The sequence below is a fragment of the Crocuta crocuta genome, unplaced genomic scaffold, assembly GCF_008692635.1.
Source record: "Crocuta crocuta isolate KB4526 unplaced genomic scaffold, BGI_CrCroc_1.0 scaffold561, whole genome shotgun sequence".
Taxonomy (NCBI): Eukaryota; Metazoa; Chordata; class Mammalia; order Carnivora; family Hyaenidae; genus Crocuta; species Crocuta crocuta.
In genome coordinates this window covers 846,979-869,109 of record NW_027530529.1, presented here as the reverse complement: position 1 = coordinate 869,109, position 22,131 = coordinate 846,979, and the positions used below count along the sequence as shown (strand labels likewise).

The window sequence follows — 22,131 nt, the reverse complement described above, 5'->3', positions numbered from 1 at the left end:
CCAAGCAGTATACAACAAAATATATTTGACATTCTAGAAGGAGGGTGGAGCCAAAAGTATTATAAGAAATAATGGCTCAAAAGTTTCCAAGTTTGATGAAAATTGTCAGTTCACAGATCCATTAGTCTTAAGAAATCGAAAGCAAGACAGATACATGCTCAAATGCCAAGACATAGCAAATTCCTAAAAACCATTGATAAAGAATTTTGAAGGTAGCCAAAGAAGACAAGTGCAGAGAAAACAATAAGGCCTTTTTATCAGAAACTGTGCAAACCAGGAGATACTGAAATATTTTTAAAGCACCCAATGAAAAAATTATCAACATTTACATAGCCAGGAAAATATCCTTTGAAAATGAGGGTATAACAAAAACCTTTTCAGACAAAGAATTTGTTACTAACTGCCTGACATATGCTTCAGAAATATCTGCAGATGGGAAGAAAACAGATTGAATGAGAGGTTGGGTCTAGATTAAAAGAAAGAGATGATGACTGCAAGAAGTGATAAATACGTGAGTAAATATAAAATACATTTTCCTGGGGTGCTGGGGTAGCTCAGTTGGTTGAGCATCCCACTCTTGATCTCACTTCAAGTCTTGGTCTCAGAGTTGTGAGTTCAAGCCCCATGTTGGGCTCTGTGCTGGGTATAAAGCCTACTTAAAAAAACAAAACAAAAAACCATTTTCCCTAATTTTAAGTCTTTCAAAAAGATAATTCACTGCTTAAAATAAAAATCATAATGTAAGTTTTACAACATATGTAGAAGGAAAATGTAGGGAAATTGAAGTACGGTATTGGAAGGATAAAAAGTGTTCATATTTTACATGAAGTGAGAGAACATCCTTTGAGGTTATACTGTGTTGAGTTAAGGATGTATATTATAAATTTTTTTTTAATGTTTTTTTATTTATTTCTAGGAGAGAGAGAGAGAGAGACAGCGTGAGCAGGGGAGGGTCAGAGAGAGAGGGAATCACAGACTCCGAAACAGGCTCCAGGCTCTGAGCTGGCAGTCAGCACAGAGCCCGACGCGGGGCTCGAACCCACGAACTGCGAGATCATGACCCAAGCGAAAGTCGGACGCTTAACCGACTAAGCCACCCAGGCGCCCCAAGGATGTATATTATAAAACCTAGCGCAAACACCAAATATTAAAATTAAGAAGTATGCCTAATTAGCCAATAATGGATATTAAATAAAATGCTAAATCATGTTCATTTTAATTTTTTAAGGTATGTTTACACAAAGAAGACAGTAAAAGATGGAAGGAGTAATGTTAAGATACATAGAAAACAAATGGCAAGATTATAGATTTAAATCCAGTTGTATCAGTAATTTATTAATATAAGTGGTTTTAATCAGTCTTTCACAAACTTTTCTGTAAAGAACCAGATATTACAAAATATTAGGCTTTGTGATCAATATAGTAACTATTGAAGCTTTTATTTCTGCCAACATAGCCTGAAAGTAGTTATAGACATTACATAAATGAATAAGTGTGGCTGTGTTTCAGTAAAATAGTGTTTCATGTAATTGTCATGTGTTTAAAATACTATTTTTTTTAAAAAAGATTTTTTTGATGTTTACATTAGAGAGAGAGCGAGAAAGTGGCAGAGGGCCAGAGAGAGCGGGAGACAGGATCTGAAGCAGGTTCCAGGCCCTGAGTGTTAGCACAGAGCCCAGTGTGGAGTTTGAACTCATGAGCCATGAGATCATTACCTGAGCCAAAGTTGGATGCTTAACCAACTGAGCCATCCAGGCACCCCTAGAAAAGATTTTTAAGTAATCTCTACACCCAACCTGGGGCTCAACTCCCAATCCCAAGATGGAGAGTTGTGTGCTCTACCAACTGAGCCAGCCAGGTGCCCCATAAAATACTGTTTTTCTTTTTCTTTTTTCCCATCACTTCTTTAAAAAGTTAAAATCATTCTTAGTTTATAGGCTGTACAAAAACAGGTGAAAAGGTGCATTTGCCATGTGAACCTTCTTTTGATAGACCTTGACCTAAACCTCTGTCTCTGATCTGGTCACCACTAGTCACCTGTGGTAGTTAAGTTAAAATTAATTAAAGTTAAATAAAAGAGGTTGTCCAAGTGGATAAGAAAGCAAGCCCAACTATATGCTATGAAAATTCACTTTAAATATATAGTTTGAAATGAAAGGATAGGAAATGATGTATTACGCAGAGCTAATCATAAGAAAACTGGAATAGCTATACTAATATCAGAAAATGGAGCCATCAGAACAAGGAACATAAGCAGTAATAAAAAGGGATAATTTGTAATGCTAACAGGGCTAATTTCTCAGGAAGATATAATAATCCTGACAGTGTTTTCACCCAGTAACAGAGCTGAAAAATACATATATAATCTAAAAGTAAAATTGGAAATTTCAGCACTTCTTTCAATAATTGATAGTACAACTAGACAAAATAACTCAATGTAGAAGCCATGAGTGATGTTATCACAAACTGAATGTTACAAACATTTCTAGAACACCATATCCAAAGTAGAAAACACATTCTATTAAAATGATTAACAGTGCCTCAGATGTTGGTGAGGATGTGAATCAACTGGAACTCTTATATAGTAATTGTGGGAAGATTAAATCATGCAACCACTTCAGCAACATGTTTGGTAGTTTCTTATTAAGTTAAACCTATAGCTACCATACAACCCATCAGTTTCCATTACTGTCTACCCAAGAGAAATAAAAATGTATGTCCATACAAAGACTTGTACAGATGTTCATAGCAGCTGTACTTAAAATAACTAAAAACTGGGGCGCCTGGGTGGCCTTGTCGGTTAAGTGTCCGACTTCAGCTCAGGTCATGATCTCACTATTCGTGGGTTTGAACCCCGCGTCGGGCTCTGTGCTGACAGCTAGCTCAGAGCCTGGAGCCTGTTTCAGATTCTGTATCTCCCTCTCTCTGACCCTTCCCTGCTCATGCTGTGAAGGTGATAAATAAATAAATTTAAAAAATTAATTAAAAAATAAATTAAAATAAATTTTAAAAAAATAGCTAAAAGCTAGAAATAACCACAACATTCATCGGGTGATTGGATCAATAGATATATGTATACAGTGGATACTGCCCACATTAAAAAAGGAGAGTCCACTGCTAATACATGGAAAATGTGGCTAAATCTCAAAAACATTATGCTGAGCAAAAGGAGCCAGATAAAATAAGTGCATACACGTGGTGCCTGGCTGGCTCAGTCGGTTGAGCATCGGACTTTGGCTTAGGTCATGATCTCATGATTTGTGGGTTTAAGCCCCGTGTTGGGCACTGTGCTGACAGCTAGCTCAGAGCCTGAGGCCTGTCTTAAGATTCTAGGTCTCCCTCTCTCTCTGACCCTCCCTCTCTCTCTCTGAAAAATGAATAAAACATTACAAAAAATTTAAAAAAAAGAAGTACATACAGTATAATTCCATTTGTACGAAACTCTAGGAAAGACAAAGGAATGGTGACAGAAGGCACACCAAAGGTTTCCTGTGTCTGGGAGTGGGGTGACTGACTGGAATTGGGTCACAAGGGAACCATTTAGTCATTCTCTTCTGTTTTATATTTTGCTTATCTTAGTCTATTCTCTTGTCATGTTAGGAAGCTTATTCATAAAAACCAGTTCATGGTTGGCCACTTGTAAACAGGTAGCATGGGTAAAGTTGATTGGGTGGCCTAAATGCACATTGCCAAAATGTAGATCTATTTTACGCTTGTCCCTTGGCAGTTTTAGAAATCTGTTGCCTGTTTTATATCTGGTTCGTTAAGAAACATGTATTATTATTTATTTAATCTTTTACTACTCAGTTGGTACTAGGGTTAGGAGAACTTCATGTTTATGAAAAAGGTTTTATTTAATTATTTTATTCATTTATTTTAATTTATTTTTTAAATTTACATCCAAGTTAGTTAACATATAGTGCAACAACGATGTCAGGAGTAGATTCCTTAATGCTCCTTACCCATTTAGCCCATCCCCCCTCCCACAATCCCTCCAGTAACCCTCTGTTTGTTCTTTATATTTGAGTCTCTTATGTTTTGTCCCCCTCCCTGTTCTTATATTATTTGTGCTTCCCTTTCCTTATCTTCATCTGCTCTGTGTCTTAAAGTCCTCATATGAGTGAAGTCCTATGATATTTGTCTTTCTCTGACTGACTGAGTTGCAAATGGCAAGATTTCATTCTTTTTGATTGCCCAGTAATACTCCATTGTGTGTGTGTGTGTGTGTGTGTGTGTGTTTGTGTATACACCACATTTTGTTTATCCATTCATCCATTGATGGACATTTGGGCTCCTTCCATACTTTGGCTACTGTTGATAGCGCTGCTATAAACATTGGGGTTTTGCAGTGCAAAAGAGACCCTCTTCTCTGCATTCTCACCAACATCTGTTGTTGCCTGAGTTGTTAATGTTAGCCATTCTGACAGCTCTGAGGTGGTATCTCATTGTGGTTTTGATTTGTATTTCCCTGATGGTGAGTGATGTTGAACATTTTTTCATGTGTTGGTTGGCCATCTGGATGTCTTCTTTGGATTTAAAAAAAATTTTTAATGTTTATTTATTTTTGAGAAAGAGAGAGAGACAGAGACTAAGTTTAAGTGGGGGAGAGGCAGAGAGGGAGGGAGACACAGAATCTGAAGCAGGCTCCAGGCTCCTTGCTGTCAGCACAGAGCTTTATGTAGGGTTCAGACTCATAAACTGCGAGGTCATGACCTGAGCTGAAGTAGGACACTTAACCGACTGAGCCACCCAGGTGCCCCAAGTTGTCTTTGTTTTTTTTTTTTTTTTTTTTTTTAAAGTCCATTGGTTTAACAAGTCTTTATCAAATGTGTGGCATGTGGTAGGCACTGTCCCAGGTGCTGAAGATTCAGTCTTGTTTCTTATGGGACAGAGTTGATTAAATAGGATTTATGATACAATGTGATACATAAGTAGAATCATTTTGGAATACCCATCAGGGGCACTTAATCCTGATAAGGTGAAAGAATGATTTCCTGAGAGAGCAACTACCAGATGAAGAGAGAGCAACTCTGCGGATGAATAGAGGTGGATTGAAGATAGAGGGAACTGTACATGTTAAGATCTGGAGTCTAGAAACAATGTGGAATGATTGGGAATTCTGAGAAGTTCAGGTGGTGATGTTGACCCATCAAACCAAAACTAGCAGCTCTTTACTCTAGACATTTTGTTATATGAGAAAAAGTAATTCCCTGAAGCTATAATGGTAAGGTTTTTTTGTTACTTGAACATACCCATAACCAACACAGTGTGACAGCATATTTAAACTGAAGTAAAAGGGATGGATTAGATGACTTAGGGACAAAAGACATGAAGTCCTAAAACAGAATCAAATTTCAAGGAGAGGGTAGAAGTGTAGGGTCTGCAAAGGAATTTAAAAGTTGGTAAAGAAATAAGAGGAGAAATCAGAAAAGTAGTGTCACAGGATGGCTAGGTTTCAGGAAGGAAGGTCTGGTCACCAGTGTCACATGTTGCCAAATTAAGACAAAAGCCAAAGCATCCATTTAGTTTAACTAATAAAAGTCAGATTATGGTGAGTTTGGAGCAAATGGGACAGTTAAGAAATGGAGACTGAGTTCATAGAACTTTTTTTTCAGAATGGTAGGAGGAGTGTGTGTTAGCCGGAGGGGACTTTTTCAGAACAAATCTCCACAAGGTCCTTACTCTTAATCTTGTTTTTTGAGGCCAGCAGTATTTTAAAAAAAATCCAACGAAATTCGTATGTAAGTGAATATACTTGTAAACTTAACTTTTTGTGGCTTTTTTCAGGGGACCCAGTTTTAGTAAACCACACCTTCTATGAACATTTATTTTTCTTTAAAGTGTGTAGAACCTTAAACCAATAGTTTTATTTTCACTTACATTAGATTTTCTGTACATAAGAACTTAGTATTGAGATAATGATGTTTCTTTGCCAACAGTATAGAATAAGGGGTGGGGATGTTAGTTTTTCAGCATAACTGAACAATCTACATTCAACAATTGCAAAAACATAATTAAGATCTCAGCTATCCTGAACCTATAGGAGGAAGGGTTCTTTAAACTGGTATATGTTTATGCCTTTTGGGTCGTCGGTAAACTTGTTGAATGTATTTGCAGAAATTTTTATGTTACATTTTCCGTAGGATGTCCATAGCTTTCACTCAAAAGTTCTTTTTCATAAGAGGTTGTCTTATGTTGGATTTCCCAACAAGCAAACTCTGAGACAAAAATGTGAGTGCGCGTAGCTTATTTGGAAAACAATACCAGGAAACAGGTAGTGTAGATCATATGTCAGGTTTATCCCAGCCCTGGCTCAGGGCTGCTCTCAGGAAGGGTTAACTCCCTTGCACTGTAGTCAGAAAAGACTTGCATGGCTGCAGGTTAGCCTGCACCGGAATTATAAGTGCTGTGAAGATCAAAGTGAGGTGCTGCTGGCATCTGCTACAGAGGTAACCGTACAATGTAATTTCATTTCTTGGTTAATTTGAAATATTAAAAAAATTGGGATTTTTTTTAAAGATTTTTTTTAAAGTAATCTCTATGCCCAATGTGGAACTTGAACTCATAACTCTGAGATCAAGAGCCAACATACCTCTACCAGCTGAGCTGGCAAGGCACCCCAAAATATTTAAAAATTATTCGATGAAAATTCTTTGACATTAAGAAATAATAATAATGGTGGTACTATGGTTATTTTTAAATAGAGTTTGTATCCCTTAGAGATACATAGTGAAATATTTATGGATGAAAGGATACCTGGAATTTGCTTTAAAATGATCTATTGGAGAGGGAAAAGTCTCATCATATGTTGATTGTTGCTGAAGTTGTGTGATGAGTTCATGGATTTTATTATACTAGTTACTATTTTGGGATTTGTTTCAACATTGCTTAATAAAGGGTTTTTTTGTGTGTTTCCTTTTTTAAAATTCAAGTATAATTAACATACTTATATTAGTATTCAGATATACATTATAGTGATTCAGTATTATAATAGTTTCAGGTATACAATATAGTAATTCAGCAGTTCTTTATGTTACTTGGTACTCATCACAATAAACATACCCTTGATCCTCTTCACCTGTTTGACCCATCCCCCCCACAACTTCTGTCTGGCAACAACCAGTTTGTTCTCTATATTAAGGACTCTGTTTCTGTCTTTGTTTTGTTTTTTAAATTCCACATATGAATGAAATCATACGGTATTCTTGATGGACTTATTTTATTTGGCATAATGCCCTCTAGGTCCATCCATGTTCTTGCAGATGGCAAGATTTGATCCTTTCTTTTATGGCTAATATCCCATTGTATAGGTACCATATCTTTATCCATTCATCTATGGATGGACGCTTGGGCTGCTCCCACTTCTGGCTATTGTAAATAATGCTGCAGTAAACATAAGGGTACATATATCTTTTCAAATTAGTGTTTTTGTTTTCTTTGCGTAAATACCCAGCAGTGGAATTATTGGATCATACTTTAATGCTGTTTTTAATTTTTTGAGGCACCTCCATCCTGTTTTCCACAGTGGCTACCCTAGCTTGCATTCCCACCAACAGTGTATGAGGAGAGTTCCTTTTTCTCCACATCCCCACCAACACTTATTTTTTCTGTTTTTGATTTTGGTCATTCTGGCAGGTGTGAGGTGATATCTCATTGTGGTTTCGATTTCCATTTCCCTGGCAATTAGTGGTGTTGAACACCTTGATTTGGTTTCATTTTCTTCTAAAATGTTCAGTGGTACCATTTTGCTAAATAGAAATATCTCTGTCTGAAGTTAAAAAAGTTCCAGGTCATATGAATAGGTAAGTAACTAGTATCAGACAGCAAGAAACACATGCACTGTTTTTTTTTTCTTAAATTGTAGAGTTATCAAATGTGCACATGAACAAATCAGTTCCTTTAGAAGTCGTCAGGCAGAATTTATTATTACTCTTGTTTTGCTGATGTTTCAGTTGCATTTACTTAAAAAATCACCAACATTTTATTCAGATACCTTGCTTTTACTTATTAATCATTTTTATCAGTCAGCTGGCTGGCCCCCAAATAAGGTGTCAGTGTTTTGCTTTTAATAAGACATGATCACCATCTGGTGGTGAATAACAGTAACTTTGGTTTGTATGCTTATAGGGTTTTTAATAGTGTTTTGATATGCATTTTCTTGTTCTTTGAAATTACATTTCCGTAATTAAAATCTGAAACCNCCTGAGGAACCTCCACACTGTTTTCCAGAGGGGCTGCACCAGTTTTGAAACCCATTTCTGCCAAGATTTCCAGAAACACTAAGATGACATAGTATGTTACTCACCTAGTTATCTCTGCTTGTCAAATGAATGTTGATTGAAGGAAAAAATATAACCTGGTCTCTTGTTAGCAAGGAATAAAGACTGTACATTTCACAAGGAAATGGAGTTCTGTTCTGATTTTTTTGTTCTTTGTTAGTTTGTTTTTTAAGTAGTCTCCGCACCCAGTGTGGTGCTGGAACTCACAGCTCCAGGATCAGTTGACCGATTGAGCCAGCCAGGTGCCCTTTTGTAGGCATTTATTTAAACACACAGACTTCATTATTTGCTTCTATATACAGATTTCATGAGAGCATTTACCTCCTCCAGTTCTCCCCTCGAAAGGGAAAAACATAAACTGCAAATAAGTTGTCTTGAATTGGTCATACCACCTGATGGCTCACAGTGAACTGAAACCCAAAGCCACTCTTGCCATCATTTTTATGTCCTTTTCCTCATCACTTTCCTGCATACTGTTAGTTCACATAATTTCTCTTTGGCACCTGTAGCAGCTCTCTTTTTCTCTAGCAGCTGCAGAACTGTTTTACTTTCTTCCTTCTCTTCCTGTTTTCCTTCTCTGTTTTCTTTTTTTTTTTTAATGTTTTATTTATTTCCAGGAGAGAGAGAGAGACAGCGTGAGCAGGGGAGGGTCAGAGAGAGAGGGAATCACAGACTGAAACAGGCTCCAGGCTCTGAGCTGGCAGTCAGTACAGAGCCCGATGCAGGGCTCGAACCCACGAACCGCGAGATCATGACCTAAGCGAAAGTCGGACGCTTAACCGACTAAGCCACCCAGGCGCCCCACCTTCTCTGTTTTCTTGTCTCTTGTTCCAGTTCATCAAATTGTTGAGTGAATCATGAACTGTACTTGATACTGAGAATACAGTGATGAAAAAGGAAGTTGGATCTGGCCCTTGTCTTCATGGAGCTTACATCTGAGGATGGGAGAGAGGAGGAAGAGATAGATGGTAGATAATTACAAAGTGAGACTTAAAGATAATTAACACTATATGATGTTAATATTACCCTCACTGAGAATATATACTGTTGTGGATTTTGTTTTTTAGATAAAAGTTTTCCAGAAAGCATGTTTGAAGTGCAATGACTTTTAAAATTTTAACTGTAACAATGGATTGGAAAATAGAGGTAATGGCTGCACTGTATTGTGAGTCTGATTAATGCCACTGAGATGTACACTTAAACATGGTTAAAATGTTAATTTTATGTTATTTGTATTTTACAATTTAAAAAGTTAATTACGTAATGAAAGAAAACCCATTGATATGTTTACTTAAAAAAAAATTTTTTTTTAATGTTTTATTTATTTCTGAGAGAGAGACAGCATGAGCAGGGGAAGGTCAGAGAGAGAGGGAGACACAGAACCTTAAACAGGTTCCAGGCCCTGAGCTAGCTGTCAGCACAGAGCCCAACGCGGGGCTCAAACCCACGAACCGTGAGATCGTACCTGAGCTGAAGCTGGATGCTCAACCGACTGAGCCATCCAGGCGCCCCAATTTGTATACTTTAAATGGATGAATTTAAGTGGAGCTGTGTGTGCAGAAAGGGTGGCTTGATTCATAGGTTAGGTCTTCTGAACTGTTCCTCTATTGATACTTTAAGAAACGTTGGAAAGACTGCTGGGCTGGGAAAGTTTGGGCTCTTGCTTGGCCATTACTTGGTGGAAGGGAATTCACATCACATCTTAGTTAACTAAATTTTCTAGTCTGTTAGAGAGTGTGAATTAGACTGCTTTCAGTTCAAAATTCTAAGATCCTAAGATTGATTGTTGTGTTATTATTAGGCAAATAAATACCTGCCTCAATACCTAGGCATAGACATTAAACAGTAGAGCTGGAGGATTTTAGATCAACTCTATTTATGGACAAGAAAATTGAAGTTTGTACCTCTTTCTTCTGACCATGTCTAATGCTTTTTATATATAGTAGAGCTTTTAAGTATTAGTTAAAATATTAGGTATAGGCTTCTAAGTGAAATGTGAACATTTGAAATGATGAAGAGTATCAGAAATAAGACATGATCAAATAAATTTATTTGACTTTATTAATGTCTCTATGTATATGTTCCCTTTCTGACTTAGTATGATTAAACAAAAAGTGGATTCTACTTTTAAAAACGAACAAATTGGGATCACATTGAAGACAAATACATAGTAGGCACTTCCTGAGATTAAGATTGGTGAAGATGCTTGTTGGAAACTTTCTACATTTTGCACTTGTCCTTGAGGGCACTTCTCTGCATCTCCGCTGCTGCAGCCTTAGCCTGGGCCATGATTTTCTTTTGCTGAAGTGTGGCAGCAGCCCCCTAATTAGTAATATTTGCTTCCCTCTCATTCATTCCTCACAAAGCAACCCAAATGACCTCCACATCTCCTTTACCTTTTTAAATTATGGAAAATGTGAAAGATATAAAAGTAGAAAGTTGTATAATGAACTGACATATACCTATCACTCCCCCCCTTCAATAAATTTTATGATTTTGTTTCATCTGTAACTCCTTCCTCCCCCCCACCCCCCCAGCTGCCCAGTTTATTTTGAAGCAGATCATGGACACAGAATGTTCTTTTAAAAACTTGGATCGTGAAACTTTCCTAAATTTCTTTCTCAAGTTCTCATTACACTTAAAATCTCAACTCTTTACATGGCCCCCAACGCTTTATAGGATTTGACTCTTGCTTACTTCACCAGCTACACCAAAGCTTTCGGCTGCCCCAGGACTTCTATACAGGCATTTCCTTGTGGCCAGCATGTTCTTCTCTTCTTTGTCTTGGTTGGCTACTTCTTTAAGGTCTCATCTTTTTTAATGGTTTTACTCTTTGTAAAATGTTTCCTTAAAATGTTAGCAATTGATGCATCTAGGTAAAGGGTGTACTAGTCTTTCAACTTTCGCTATTTGAGTTTTTTGGGGGAAAAGTCTTCCTCTTCCTTAAATACTGTCATATTACTATTTCTTTTCAAATTTGTTTTGGGTCTTTCTCTCTCTCCTCTCTACCCCTCAAGTCCTCTGATTATTCAGTTGAGAGAAGGGAAATAAAATCATCTGATTAGAGTTTAAGACATATGGTACTGGAAGCCATTGTCTCCAGTATCTCAGATTCCCTCTGCCAGGACGTTGTTCCTTATGTATAAGGAAAAGAAAACCCCTTAAAGACTGACAAATGTAAGTGTGGCTCACATCATCTTACCCAGAGAGAGGCCTTTCCTTTCCATAAGAAATCTCTATCATCTTCTTTGGGAAGGAGGGCTAAGTTGCTGGTTATCACAACCTCCAACCATGCTGATATTTGCAGTACACTGATTACTTTCTTTGTAGCAGACACATTTTCACAGTTTTGGTTCTCAAATAATCTGAGCCATATTTGGTTTCTCTACCTGTAAGGGAATAGCAGTTATGATTCTAAATGAAACTCACAAACCTAAAGTGGAGCATCAGATACCCCTTGGTTTATTTGGCTGCATAAAAGGTCTTCTTGGATTTATTTTTCTCCACTGTGGTAATAAACTGAGCTTAGTGATTTAAATTAAACTTACTTGGCATCTCTGAACTGTGGCTTTTCAGAGAGTGGCCTAAATTACAGTTCATTGTCTCAACTATTCTTCTGCTTTTCAGAAAATTTTAGGATGATTGAGTAATTGAATTATTTGAAGATAAGGTATATAAATACATGACAGTTATTTCAAGGATTAAGTGGTCTGTGGGAATAGTCTCATTGCTAATGAATTTGCTGATCTGTGTGCTCCCTCAACAGAGTTTGGGAAAAACTGGGCAATAAGTAAAAGTTTATTGTAAGGCTATTTTTTAATCATTATATCTGAAATCAAATGTTCTTTGATCAGTGACCTATATGAAATCAACTATTTTTGTGACTCTAAGCGTATCTTTGCTTACAAGCATAGAGGAATTTTCGGTGCATCTGGGTGGCTCAGTCAGTGTCCAACTCTTGATTTCTGCTCAGGGTCATGATCTCACGGTTCATGGGATCGAGTTCTGCGTCAGGCTCTGCACTGACAGTGGAGCCTGCCTGAGATTCTCTCTCTGCTCCTTCCCTGCTCGTGCATGCACACGTGTGCTCGCTCTCAAAATAAACTTAAACTTATATGCTTGGGGTTTGTTTTTTTTTTTAAGTAAAACTTTATTGAGAAATGAGAAGAATTCTGTCATGTAGTTATTATGAGTTGCTGTGAAGTTTGACCATTTAGAGAGCAGAATTATAAGTAGTAAGACTAGAATTGCAGAAGCAGTAGCATTCTTAAGGCTTGGTGCCGGAAAGATGCTTAGAAAAATGTCCAAATATAGAACATCTTTGGGTGATTGGATCAGTAATGCAGTCTGGGATTTTGCCACTTCTTGCTGCTTCATGCCTACATCATCTTGGCAGGGCCTTCATGAAATCACACAGCCCTGACCTTTTCTTCTGCATCACAGTCTTTCACCTCCTGAGGCCTTGTGAAAGAAATGGGTCAGTTAAAGGTTATATATCATATCTGTCTAGTGAAGGGTTCAGCTGTGACAAAACCTATATTTTTCAGAATAACGTGAAGTTCGTTAAGAGATACATTTATAGAAGGCAGTTAATAATTACATAATACTTTGGAAATGAGACTATTTAGAAAATGTTCCAGGTGATAAATAAGTGAATTTACAGATTGTCACTGTGTGTTTTAGAAAATGATCATGTGTTTTAAAAATACGACTGATAATTTATAGCTGCACTGTCCAAAATCATAGCCATTTGCTACATGTGGATATATAAATTTAATTTAAAAAATTAAAAAGTTTAGTACCTCAGTTTCATTAGCCACATCAAGTGTGCAGTAGTCACATATAGATGGCTCTGTATTGGAAAGGACAGAATGGTCTATTGAACAGACAGCATGTTTAGAGAATACAAAGTGTGGGAATTTAAAAATTTTCAATTTAATCATGATGTTAATTATAATTTTTCTGTTGAAGTCTTTGCCTGTTTCTTATCAATCGACAAAATATTAAGAGCCACTAGTGTCCATAAAGGTCATCAGCCTGTCAGTTCTATTTGAAACAAAATATATAAGCAAAACAGTTGTTAACTAGACTTACTGTGGTGATCATTTTGTAGTATATACAAGTACTGAATTATTAAGTTGTGTATCTGCAATTAATGTCAATTATGTCTCAAAAATATAAATCAGTTATTAGTAAATTGTGGGTTGTACGTTTTAGTTTTAAATATGCTAGCTCTGTATGATCCACCGGTAGCCACTAGACATAAGTGGCTCTTGGGCACTTGAATATGGCTAGTGTGAACTGAGATGTGCTGTTAGTGTAAAATGCAAAATATGTTTTTAATACTTAGTACAAAATAGAAGATGTAAATTGAGTGAAGAGGGTCTAAAGGTACAGACTTTCAGCTGTATATATAAGTACCTCATGGGAATACAATGTAGAACATGGTGACTGCAGTTAGTAATATTGTATTGCATGTTTGAAAGTTGCTAAGACAGTAAATCTTAAACATTCTTATCACAAAAATTTGTGATGAGAATCACATCACAGAAATGTTTGAAAGTTGCTAGGAGTAAATCTTAAACGTTCTCCGCACAAAAATTTTTTGTAGCCATGTAAGCTGATAGATGTTAACTAACTAAACTTATTGTGATCATTTTACAATTTATACAAATACTGAACCACTGTGTTGCACAAATGAAACTAATATGGAGCACCTGGGTGGCTCAGTTGGTTGAGCATCCAACTTCAGCTCAGGTCATGATCTCATGGTTCATGGGTTTAAGCCCCACATCGGGCTCCACGCTGACAGCTCAGACCCTGAAGCCTGCTTCAGATTCTGTGTTTCCCTTTCTCTCTGTACCTCCCCTACTTCCCTAATGTTTAATAAACATTTGAAAAATTAAAAAAAAAAACTAATGTTATGTGTCAGTCATATTACTTTATATATTTACTTTAATATTTATTTATTTTTAAGAATGAGAGAGCATGAGAAGGGGGGGCAAAGAGAGAGGGGGTAATGGAGGATCCAAAGTGGGCTTTGCGTTACAGCAGCAAGCCTGCTGTGGGGCTCGAACTCATGAACCATGAGATCATGACCTGAACCAAAGCTGTACATTCAACCACCTGAGCCACCTAGGCACCCCTTCACAATTTAAAAAAACAAAAATATCAAGTGAAAGAAACATAAAATATCTGGTATTTTAAATCCTGAGTATATATTGAAATAACATTAGGATATGTAGTGTTAAATAAAATATATTATTAAAATTAATTTTGACTCATTTTTATGAATGACTACTAGAAAATTTGAAATTATGTGACTCATCTTATATTTCTCTTAGACAGTGCTGTGCAAGAGCCAATGCCCTAATAAGCAATTCAAGTAATATATAATTTATTTCTATATGCCTAAATCAATAATAACTATAGTTGCCAAGTGGGATGAAATCCTGGGGGTTTTTTTGCACATATTTATTTCTTTTAGATTTTTAGAAATACAGTAGTACCAATTGTATCAATTTTTTTGTATGTGATTTCATATATTTATATGTATGATAATGGAAGACATGTATAAAACACTGATGCAAAGCTTTCAGCCAGTTGCTAAGGGAGTGATACAGGCAGAATGAATACTTTGGGCATTCCAAGGATAAACATGTTGCTGGAATCATTAAAAGGCTGTCACAGAGACCTTGGGCCTTGTATTGATAGGACATAGAAAGAGAAACACAATTCAAGTGAGAGAAAACAGTAAACTAGAGGGCTTGAATAGAACCCACATAGGTAGTGGACTGGATATGCTTAGTGAACAGGCCAGAATGTGATTTGAATCAAGGATTTCAGTATAAACATGAGAGTGATTGGAGAATTAGGTTGAGACCAACTTGAAGACTCTGACGCTAGAGTAAGAAATCTGGATGAGTTTAATATAGGTATTTATGAGCCAGAAAAGGTGTTGGTGAATGCGAAGTGTTATGAAAACAGTATTTTTGGAAGATTGGTTTGGTTATAAGAGATTATCGTAGTTATTTTTCTGAAGTGAGAAGGTACAATATCCTAGAGAAATTGGGGAAAATTGGGTGCAGGGTTGAGATAGCTAAAGGCTGAATCATCAAGACTATTGTGTTTGGGAAGGCGGAAAAGATGAAATTGAAAGAGACTTTGGTTCCACAAGTGTCATAACAGAAATAAAAATAAAGATGTTTCAGCTTTATGTATTTTAAAGCTTTAAAACTGTAAAATAGCTAAAGTAGCCCATTACAGATGAGGAATTTGAGATTCACTGTTTAAAGAATTTTACCAGAAAAATCATGATCATCTTGTATTAAGTGGTGGAGCTGACAGTTGAGCCCTGGTCTTTTTATTCCGATTGTGTTGTCATTGGAGTCTACTCGCATGCCCAAGCCAGTGCCTCCGGTTTTCTTGACTTTCTCTGTTCCTTTTCACAACCAGTCAGTCACTTGGCTGTGTTATTTTTTTCCAAAATATTTCCCAGATCTGCCCACTTCTGTCTATACTACCTCTCTCTACCTGTGTTCCCGTCTTTCTGGGTTGATATTTTCCGGAAATTACATCTAATCTTTGTCTTGCATCCACCACCCAAAACAAGCAAGCAAATAAAAGCAGTCTGTTTTCCTACAATTCAGTTGCTTTCTAAAATGCAGAGAGAGTACTCTCTTGCCTAAATTTTTAAAAAAAATGTAAACTGCTTAACCTGGATTTATAAAGCTCTTCATGATCGTGTCCTTTTTCTGTGTCCATGCCTCCAGTTCCGTGATCACTTTCTTTTTCAGTCTTTTGCATCTGCTGTTACTCCTGTAAGTAAGGTACATTCTTCCCTTTTCTCTGTTTCACCTTCAATCCCAAGTTCAGGTTTGGACTTAGAATAATAGTCTGTCTACTTGTCTGTAACCACCCTTCCTATGCTTCTTTCTACCACCACCACCCAATATCCAACCCATCACCTACTGTCGAACCCCCTAAAAAGATTCATTTGAGTAGGCCCACTAAGGATACTTTTTCTTGTTTAGTAATAGTGTTCCCACAGAAATTTGTTGGATGAGTCAGTGTTTTTTTACTTCAGAGTCCTTTCAAGTTAAAATTAGCTTAGTGGAGAATGAGGAGTCTGAAAGAATGACTGAAAAATTAGTCCATGATTTCCCAACCTGTTCTTAAGAATGCTTGTATCCTAAGATAAGATAGTGTATGTATGTTTCACACAAAATTCCATGGTCAAATATATTAGGTGAATGTTGAAGATTATGTCCTTATCTTGAATATTCACAGTACACACAAGATCCATCAGTAAAGATGTCAAGAAGTCCTGCACTAAAAACAAAAACAAAACCCTTTTTTTGATTCAATATTTTTCTTTTCTTTTTTTAAAAAATTTTTAAGTTTATTTATTTATTTTGAGAGAAAGAGAGGGAGGGAGGTAATCCAAAGCAGGCTCCACACTGTCAGTGCAGAGCCCAACATGGGGCTTAAACCCACGAACCGTGAGATCATGACCTGAGCCAAAACCGAGAGTTGGATGCTTAACTGACTGAGCCACCTAGGCACCTCGATCCAGTATTTTTCTAATGTATTTGATTATGGAAACTTTTTAGAGAACATTTCTCTTAGGTTACTAGTGGTATTTGGAAAATGCTAAATTTGATAGCTGTGTATGTGTGTCCTTTGTTTCCCTAGAGTCTAACTGATATAATTAAACAACATAATCACATCATGCCCAAGGGATATATGGAGGAATTCCGGTTGTTTACACTTAGAAGAGAAAACCTGAGGGAATTACAGTCTTCAAATATTTGAAGGTGATACCAGAAGAGGAATTGAAAGTGTTGTCTTTGAAACTAGAGAATAAGAGTAAGAACCAGGGAAGGAAGGAGTAGGAAGGCAGATTTTGACTTTGTATAAGGCTACCTTTTGAATAACTAGAACTTAGGAAGATAAGTCAGTTTTCTGTCCCTGAAGGTTGTCAAGTGAAGATCCATAGGATGCAGTAGAGGACTTTAGCACGCAAAGAAGGTATAGATCGGAAAAATAGTTTTCTGAAATAGTTTGAAAACCATTGGACTCTTTCTGAGATATCCATATGCATATCCAACGTGGAATTTATATTCCTTGATTCTTTCTAAATTCTATGAATCTGTTTCTTGGCCTGTAATCTAGTAAATTATCTAAATACATGTTATGAGAAACAGACACTAGTAGAAATTTTAGTTGTATGATTAAAGACTATTACTTGATGATAATAGAGCACAAAGTACAGAGAGTTCACATATACCCTCTTTCCCAAAACACAGCCTCCCCACTAGCCATATCCTGGCACCACAGAAGTACATTTTTTACAGTTAATGGAACTACATTGACGTATCATTATCACTCAAAACCCACAGTTTACATTCGAGTTCATTTGTACTTGATAATGCTTTGAAAGAAAATGTGAATATTCCTGCTTATCTTTAGGAGAATGGTTTTCGGTTATTTCTTGATCTAGTTTAGTCTTTTCTGATTCAGAGGTCTAAAAGATAGTTAAAGCAACATCCTCTAATTTGAAAATGTATTCACGGATGGGGGAAGTTCTTAATTTTTTTTTTTTTTTTTTTTAAATCTTAAGTGTTTATAAATATTTTATTTTGTGGGCTAACAGTATTTTTTCTTTCTTTTAAGTACCAAAAGAATTGGTGGAGCTCCATTTGAAGTTGATGAGGAAGATTGGCAAATCTGTTACAGCAGACAGATGGGAAAAATATTTGATCAAGGTAAATATTAAAAATTACCTTTTCTGGGGCGCCTGGGTGGCTCAGTCGGTTAAGCGTCCGACTCTTGATTACAGCTCAGGTCATGATCTCCATGGCATCCTGGCATGGAGCCTGCTTAAGATTCCCTCCCTTCCTCTCTGCTCTTCTTTCCCTCCTCTCAAAAAAATTACCTTCTCTGTTACTGAAATATTACTCTAGCTAGCATAAACTGATGTGTCTCATAATATGGTGAATTTTTTAAATGGTCTACTAAAAGTTGCAAAATATGACTTAGAAATCCATACAGTTACTATCAGTATGTGATTCTCTTCTGCAACTACTAAGTGTTTATTCCTAAAATTAGGTTTCAGAGGTGTTATGTCTCTTTTGTGCCTAACACTGTGCCTAGGACTTTCATGTCTTTTCTCATTTAATCCGTAAAACCATCCTGGTAAATCAAGTAAGACATAGATAAGGCAAAGAAAGTTGTCATTTTTCCTTGAGATCACACAGTATACATAGAGCCAGAATTTGTCTGTTACTTAAATGGTAAAATGTCATAACACCTTTAAGTCCGTGTAGGAGACTACCAAGTTAGCAATAAGGCCAAGCTTAGTGAAAACAACCTGGGAAATCAGAATGCTGACTGATAAATCATTCAGGAAAAATGGTCTGAAATGGATTTCCGACTTTGAGACCTACACAGTTTTTGGAAGCCCAAGCTGATAAATGTACCTACCTCCATGATATCTTTTGGGAGTATTTTGAATTCTATAACATACCAGAATATTAGGTTATATTTTTTGGTAGTTTGAAAACTATATGATTTTCTTGTCATTTAAAAACATACATGTTTATATACCCATGTATTTTCATACCTGCGTTCTTTCTTGGGGGGGGGGTATATATATATGACTTTAGAGTACTATGAAAAGAGGAATTGTCAGGGAATAAGAGTTGCTTGTTAACATTATTATAAAAATCACATGTGCTTTTCCAGTTATCTTTGCTGTATAACACATCATTCCAAATTATGTGACATAAAATAATAGTTTTAATCAGTTTACTGATTCTCTGGGTCAAGAATTTTAAAAGGTCTCTTTCACCATTTTCTGTTGGTGGAAAGCAGCCACGATTCTGGCCACATTTCAGAGAAGAGATATAGACCCCAAACTAATGTTGAATAAAGTCTCCAAAATATATTAAACTGTGAGTGATACCTGAGCAGATTTTTATCTATTCGAAGTGCTTTAGGGGCACCTGGGTGGCTCAGTCAGTTAAGTGTCCAGCTTCAGCTCAGGTCATGGTTTTGCGGTTTGTGGGTTCAAGCCCCACATTAGGCTCTGTGCTGACAGCTCAGAGCCCAGAGCCTGCTTTTGATTCTGTCTCCCTCTCTCTCTGCCCCTTTCCTCCTTGTATTCAGTCTGTCTCTGTCTCTCAAAAATAAATAGGTGTTTAAGAAAATTAAAGTGCTTTAGCAAGTACCAGTGAAATTACTGTTTTGCCTTTAATAAAATATTTATTAATGATTAAGAGTCAAGTTTTGGAAGACATGAACAGACAGTTCTCCAAAGAGGACATCCAGATGGCCAATAGACAAAAGAAACAGTGCTCAGCATCACTCATAATCAGGGAAACACAAAACCAAACTGAGATACCACCTTATGCCAATCACAGTGGCTAAAATGAACAAATCAGACTATAGATACTGGTAAGGATGTGGAGAAAAGAGCACCTTCCTACACTGTTGGTGGGGACGTAAACTGGTGCAGCCCCTCTGGAAGACAGTTTTTTGGAGGTTCCTCAAAAATTTAACAATAGTACTCCCCTATGACCCAGCAATAGCACTACTAGGAATTTACCCAAGGGATACAGGAGTATCCGATGCTGATGCATCGGAGCACATGTACCTCAGTGTTCATAGCATAACTTTCAACAATAGCCAAATGATGGAAAGAGCCTAAATGTCCATCAACTGATGAATGGATCAAGAGGATGTGGTCCTTCATGGAATGCTACATGGCAATGAGAAAGAATGAAATCTGGCCATTCGTAGCAATGTGGATGGAACTCGAGGGTGTTAATGCTGAGTGAAGTAAGTCAGGCAGAGAAAGACAGATACCATGTTTTCACTTACTAGTGGAACAGGAGAAACTTAACAGAGAACCATGAGGGAGAGGGAGGGAAGCAAACCATGAGCGACTCTTGAGTACTGAGAACAAACTGAGGGCTGATGGGGGTGGGGGAGAGGGGAAGGGGGGTGATGGGCATGGAGGAGGGCACTTATTGGGATGAGCACTGGGTGTTATATGGAAATCAACTTGACAATATAAAAAAAATGTGAGGAAACCGGAAAAAAAAGAATCAAGTTTTGGAGCTTAAAAAGAGATGCTAGAATTTCAGGACACCGATTTTTACATGTCTTAAAGGTTGTTGTCCCTTGTAAATAAATGTGGATTTGTTATTAAAATGGTTTGTTTGTTTACATGTTCTGAGAATTTAGGTAGAAATATCTTGTGTACTATTCCCATCTCTTGTTAAACATTAGAACCATGGATAATCTACTTTGTACCTTTGTGTCTATTTCTTCATAAAATGTGAGAAATGTGATGATTTTATAAGTCCCTTTAGTTCTCTGGTCAAACCTACAAGTTCTAGTTCATTTTTTTAAAAATTGAGATATTCACACAACGTAAAATTTGGCCTTTATAAGTATGCAGTTCAGTGTTTTTTAGTATATTCACTAGGTTGTACAATCAGAATATTTTTATCACCTCCAAAAGGAACTCCATACTCATTAACAATTACTCTCCTTTCCCCTTGTCCTTACAAACTACTAATCTGTTTTCTAATTCTATGAATTTGCCTATTCTGAACATTTCGTATAAATAAAATCATACAGTATGTGGCCTTTTGTGTCTGGCTTCTTTCACATAGCATAATGTTTTCAAGTTGCATCCCTGTTAAAAGTATGAATTAATGCTCTGCTCCTTTCTATGCCTGAATAATGTTCCATCGTATGGATATACCACTTTTTATTTTATCTACTTACCAGTTTATGATATTTGGCTTGTTTCCATCTTTTGCTGTTATGAAAAGTGCTGCTATGAGTAGACATGTGATTTCATTTCTTATATCTAGAGTGGAATTGCTAGGTCATTTAGTAATTCTGTGTTTAACTGTTTTGACTACTTAACTGCCAGGCTGTTTTCCAGAGCTGTACCATTTTACATTTTCACTGGCGATTTTTGAGGGTTCCGAGTTTCCACATCCTTCCTCACTAACGCTTATGATTGATTGATTGATTTTAACCAGCCTAGTGAGGGTTCTCATCATGGTTTTGATTTCTACTTTCCTTATGACTAAATGATGTTGACTGTTCTTTTCATATACTTCTGGGTCATTGTACATCTTTGAGAAAATGTGGAAAAATGTCTACTACTGTCCTTCTCCTTTGTTCAGTTGGTTGTGTTTTCGTTTTTGAGTTTTATGAGATCTATATATTCTGCTTACTAGACACTTGCCACATACATAATTTGCATACATTTTTTCCCCATTTGGTGTTTTGTCTTTTACTTTCTGTGTAATGTTCTTTGTGCGTGAAGGTTTTAATTTTGATGAAGTCCAGGATAGTTTTTTCTTTTGTGGCTAGTACTTTGGTGATATATCTAAGAAGCTATTGCCCAAACTAAGATCATAAAGATGTAATCCTCTAATTTGTTCTAACAGTTCTGTACTTTTAGCTTTTATATTTAGATCTATGATCTCTTTTAAGTTAATTTTTGTGTATAAGATAGGGGTCCAACTACATCCTTTTGCATGTGGATATCCAGTTAGTTATTTCATTACCATTTGTTAAAAAAAAGACCATTCTTTCCCATATGTGATTACCTTGACATCCTTGTAGAAAATCACTTCAACATAAATATATGAGTCTATTTCTGAAGTTGCTATTCTGTTGTCTTCTAGGTCATCATTTATGCTAATACCATACTGTCTTGATTATTACAGCTTTGTGATAAGCTTTGAGATGGTCTTTTTCAAGATTGTTTTGACTTTTCTGCTTTCCTTGCATTTTCTTAATGAGTTTGAGGATCAGCTTGTTA

At 36.6% G+C, this 22,131-nt stretch overlaps 1 protein-coding gene across 1 annotated transcript in view; it reads left to right on the top strand.

The window, feature by feature from the left end:
* Positions 1-22,131, top strand: part of RSF1 (remodeling and spacing factor 1) — a 149,436-nt gene that overhangs the window by 25,982 nt on the left and 101,323 nt on the right. Inside the window, exon 2 of the mRNA XM_077767536.1 lies at positions 17,955-18,046. Within this exon, the coding sequence (XP_077623662.1) occupies positions 17,955-18,046 (92 nt within the window). The remainder of the gene's footprint in view (positions 1-17,954; positions 18,047-22,131) is intronic.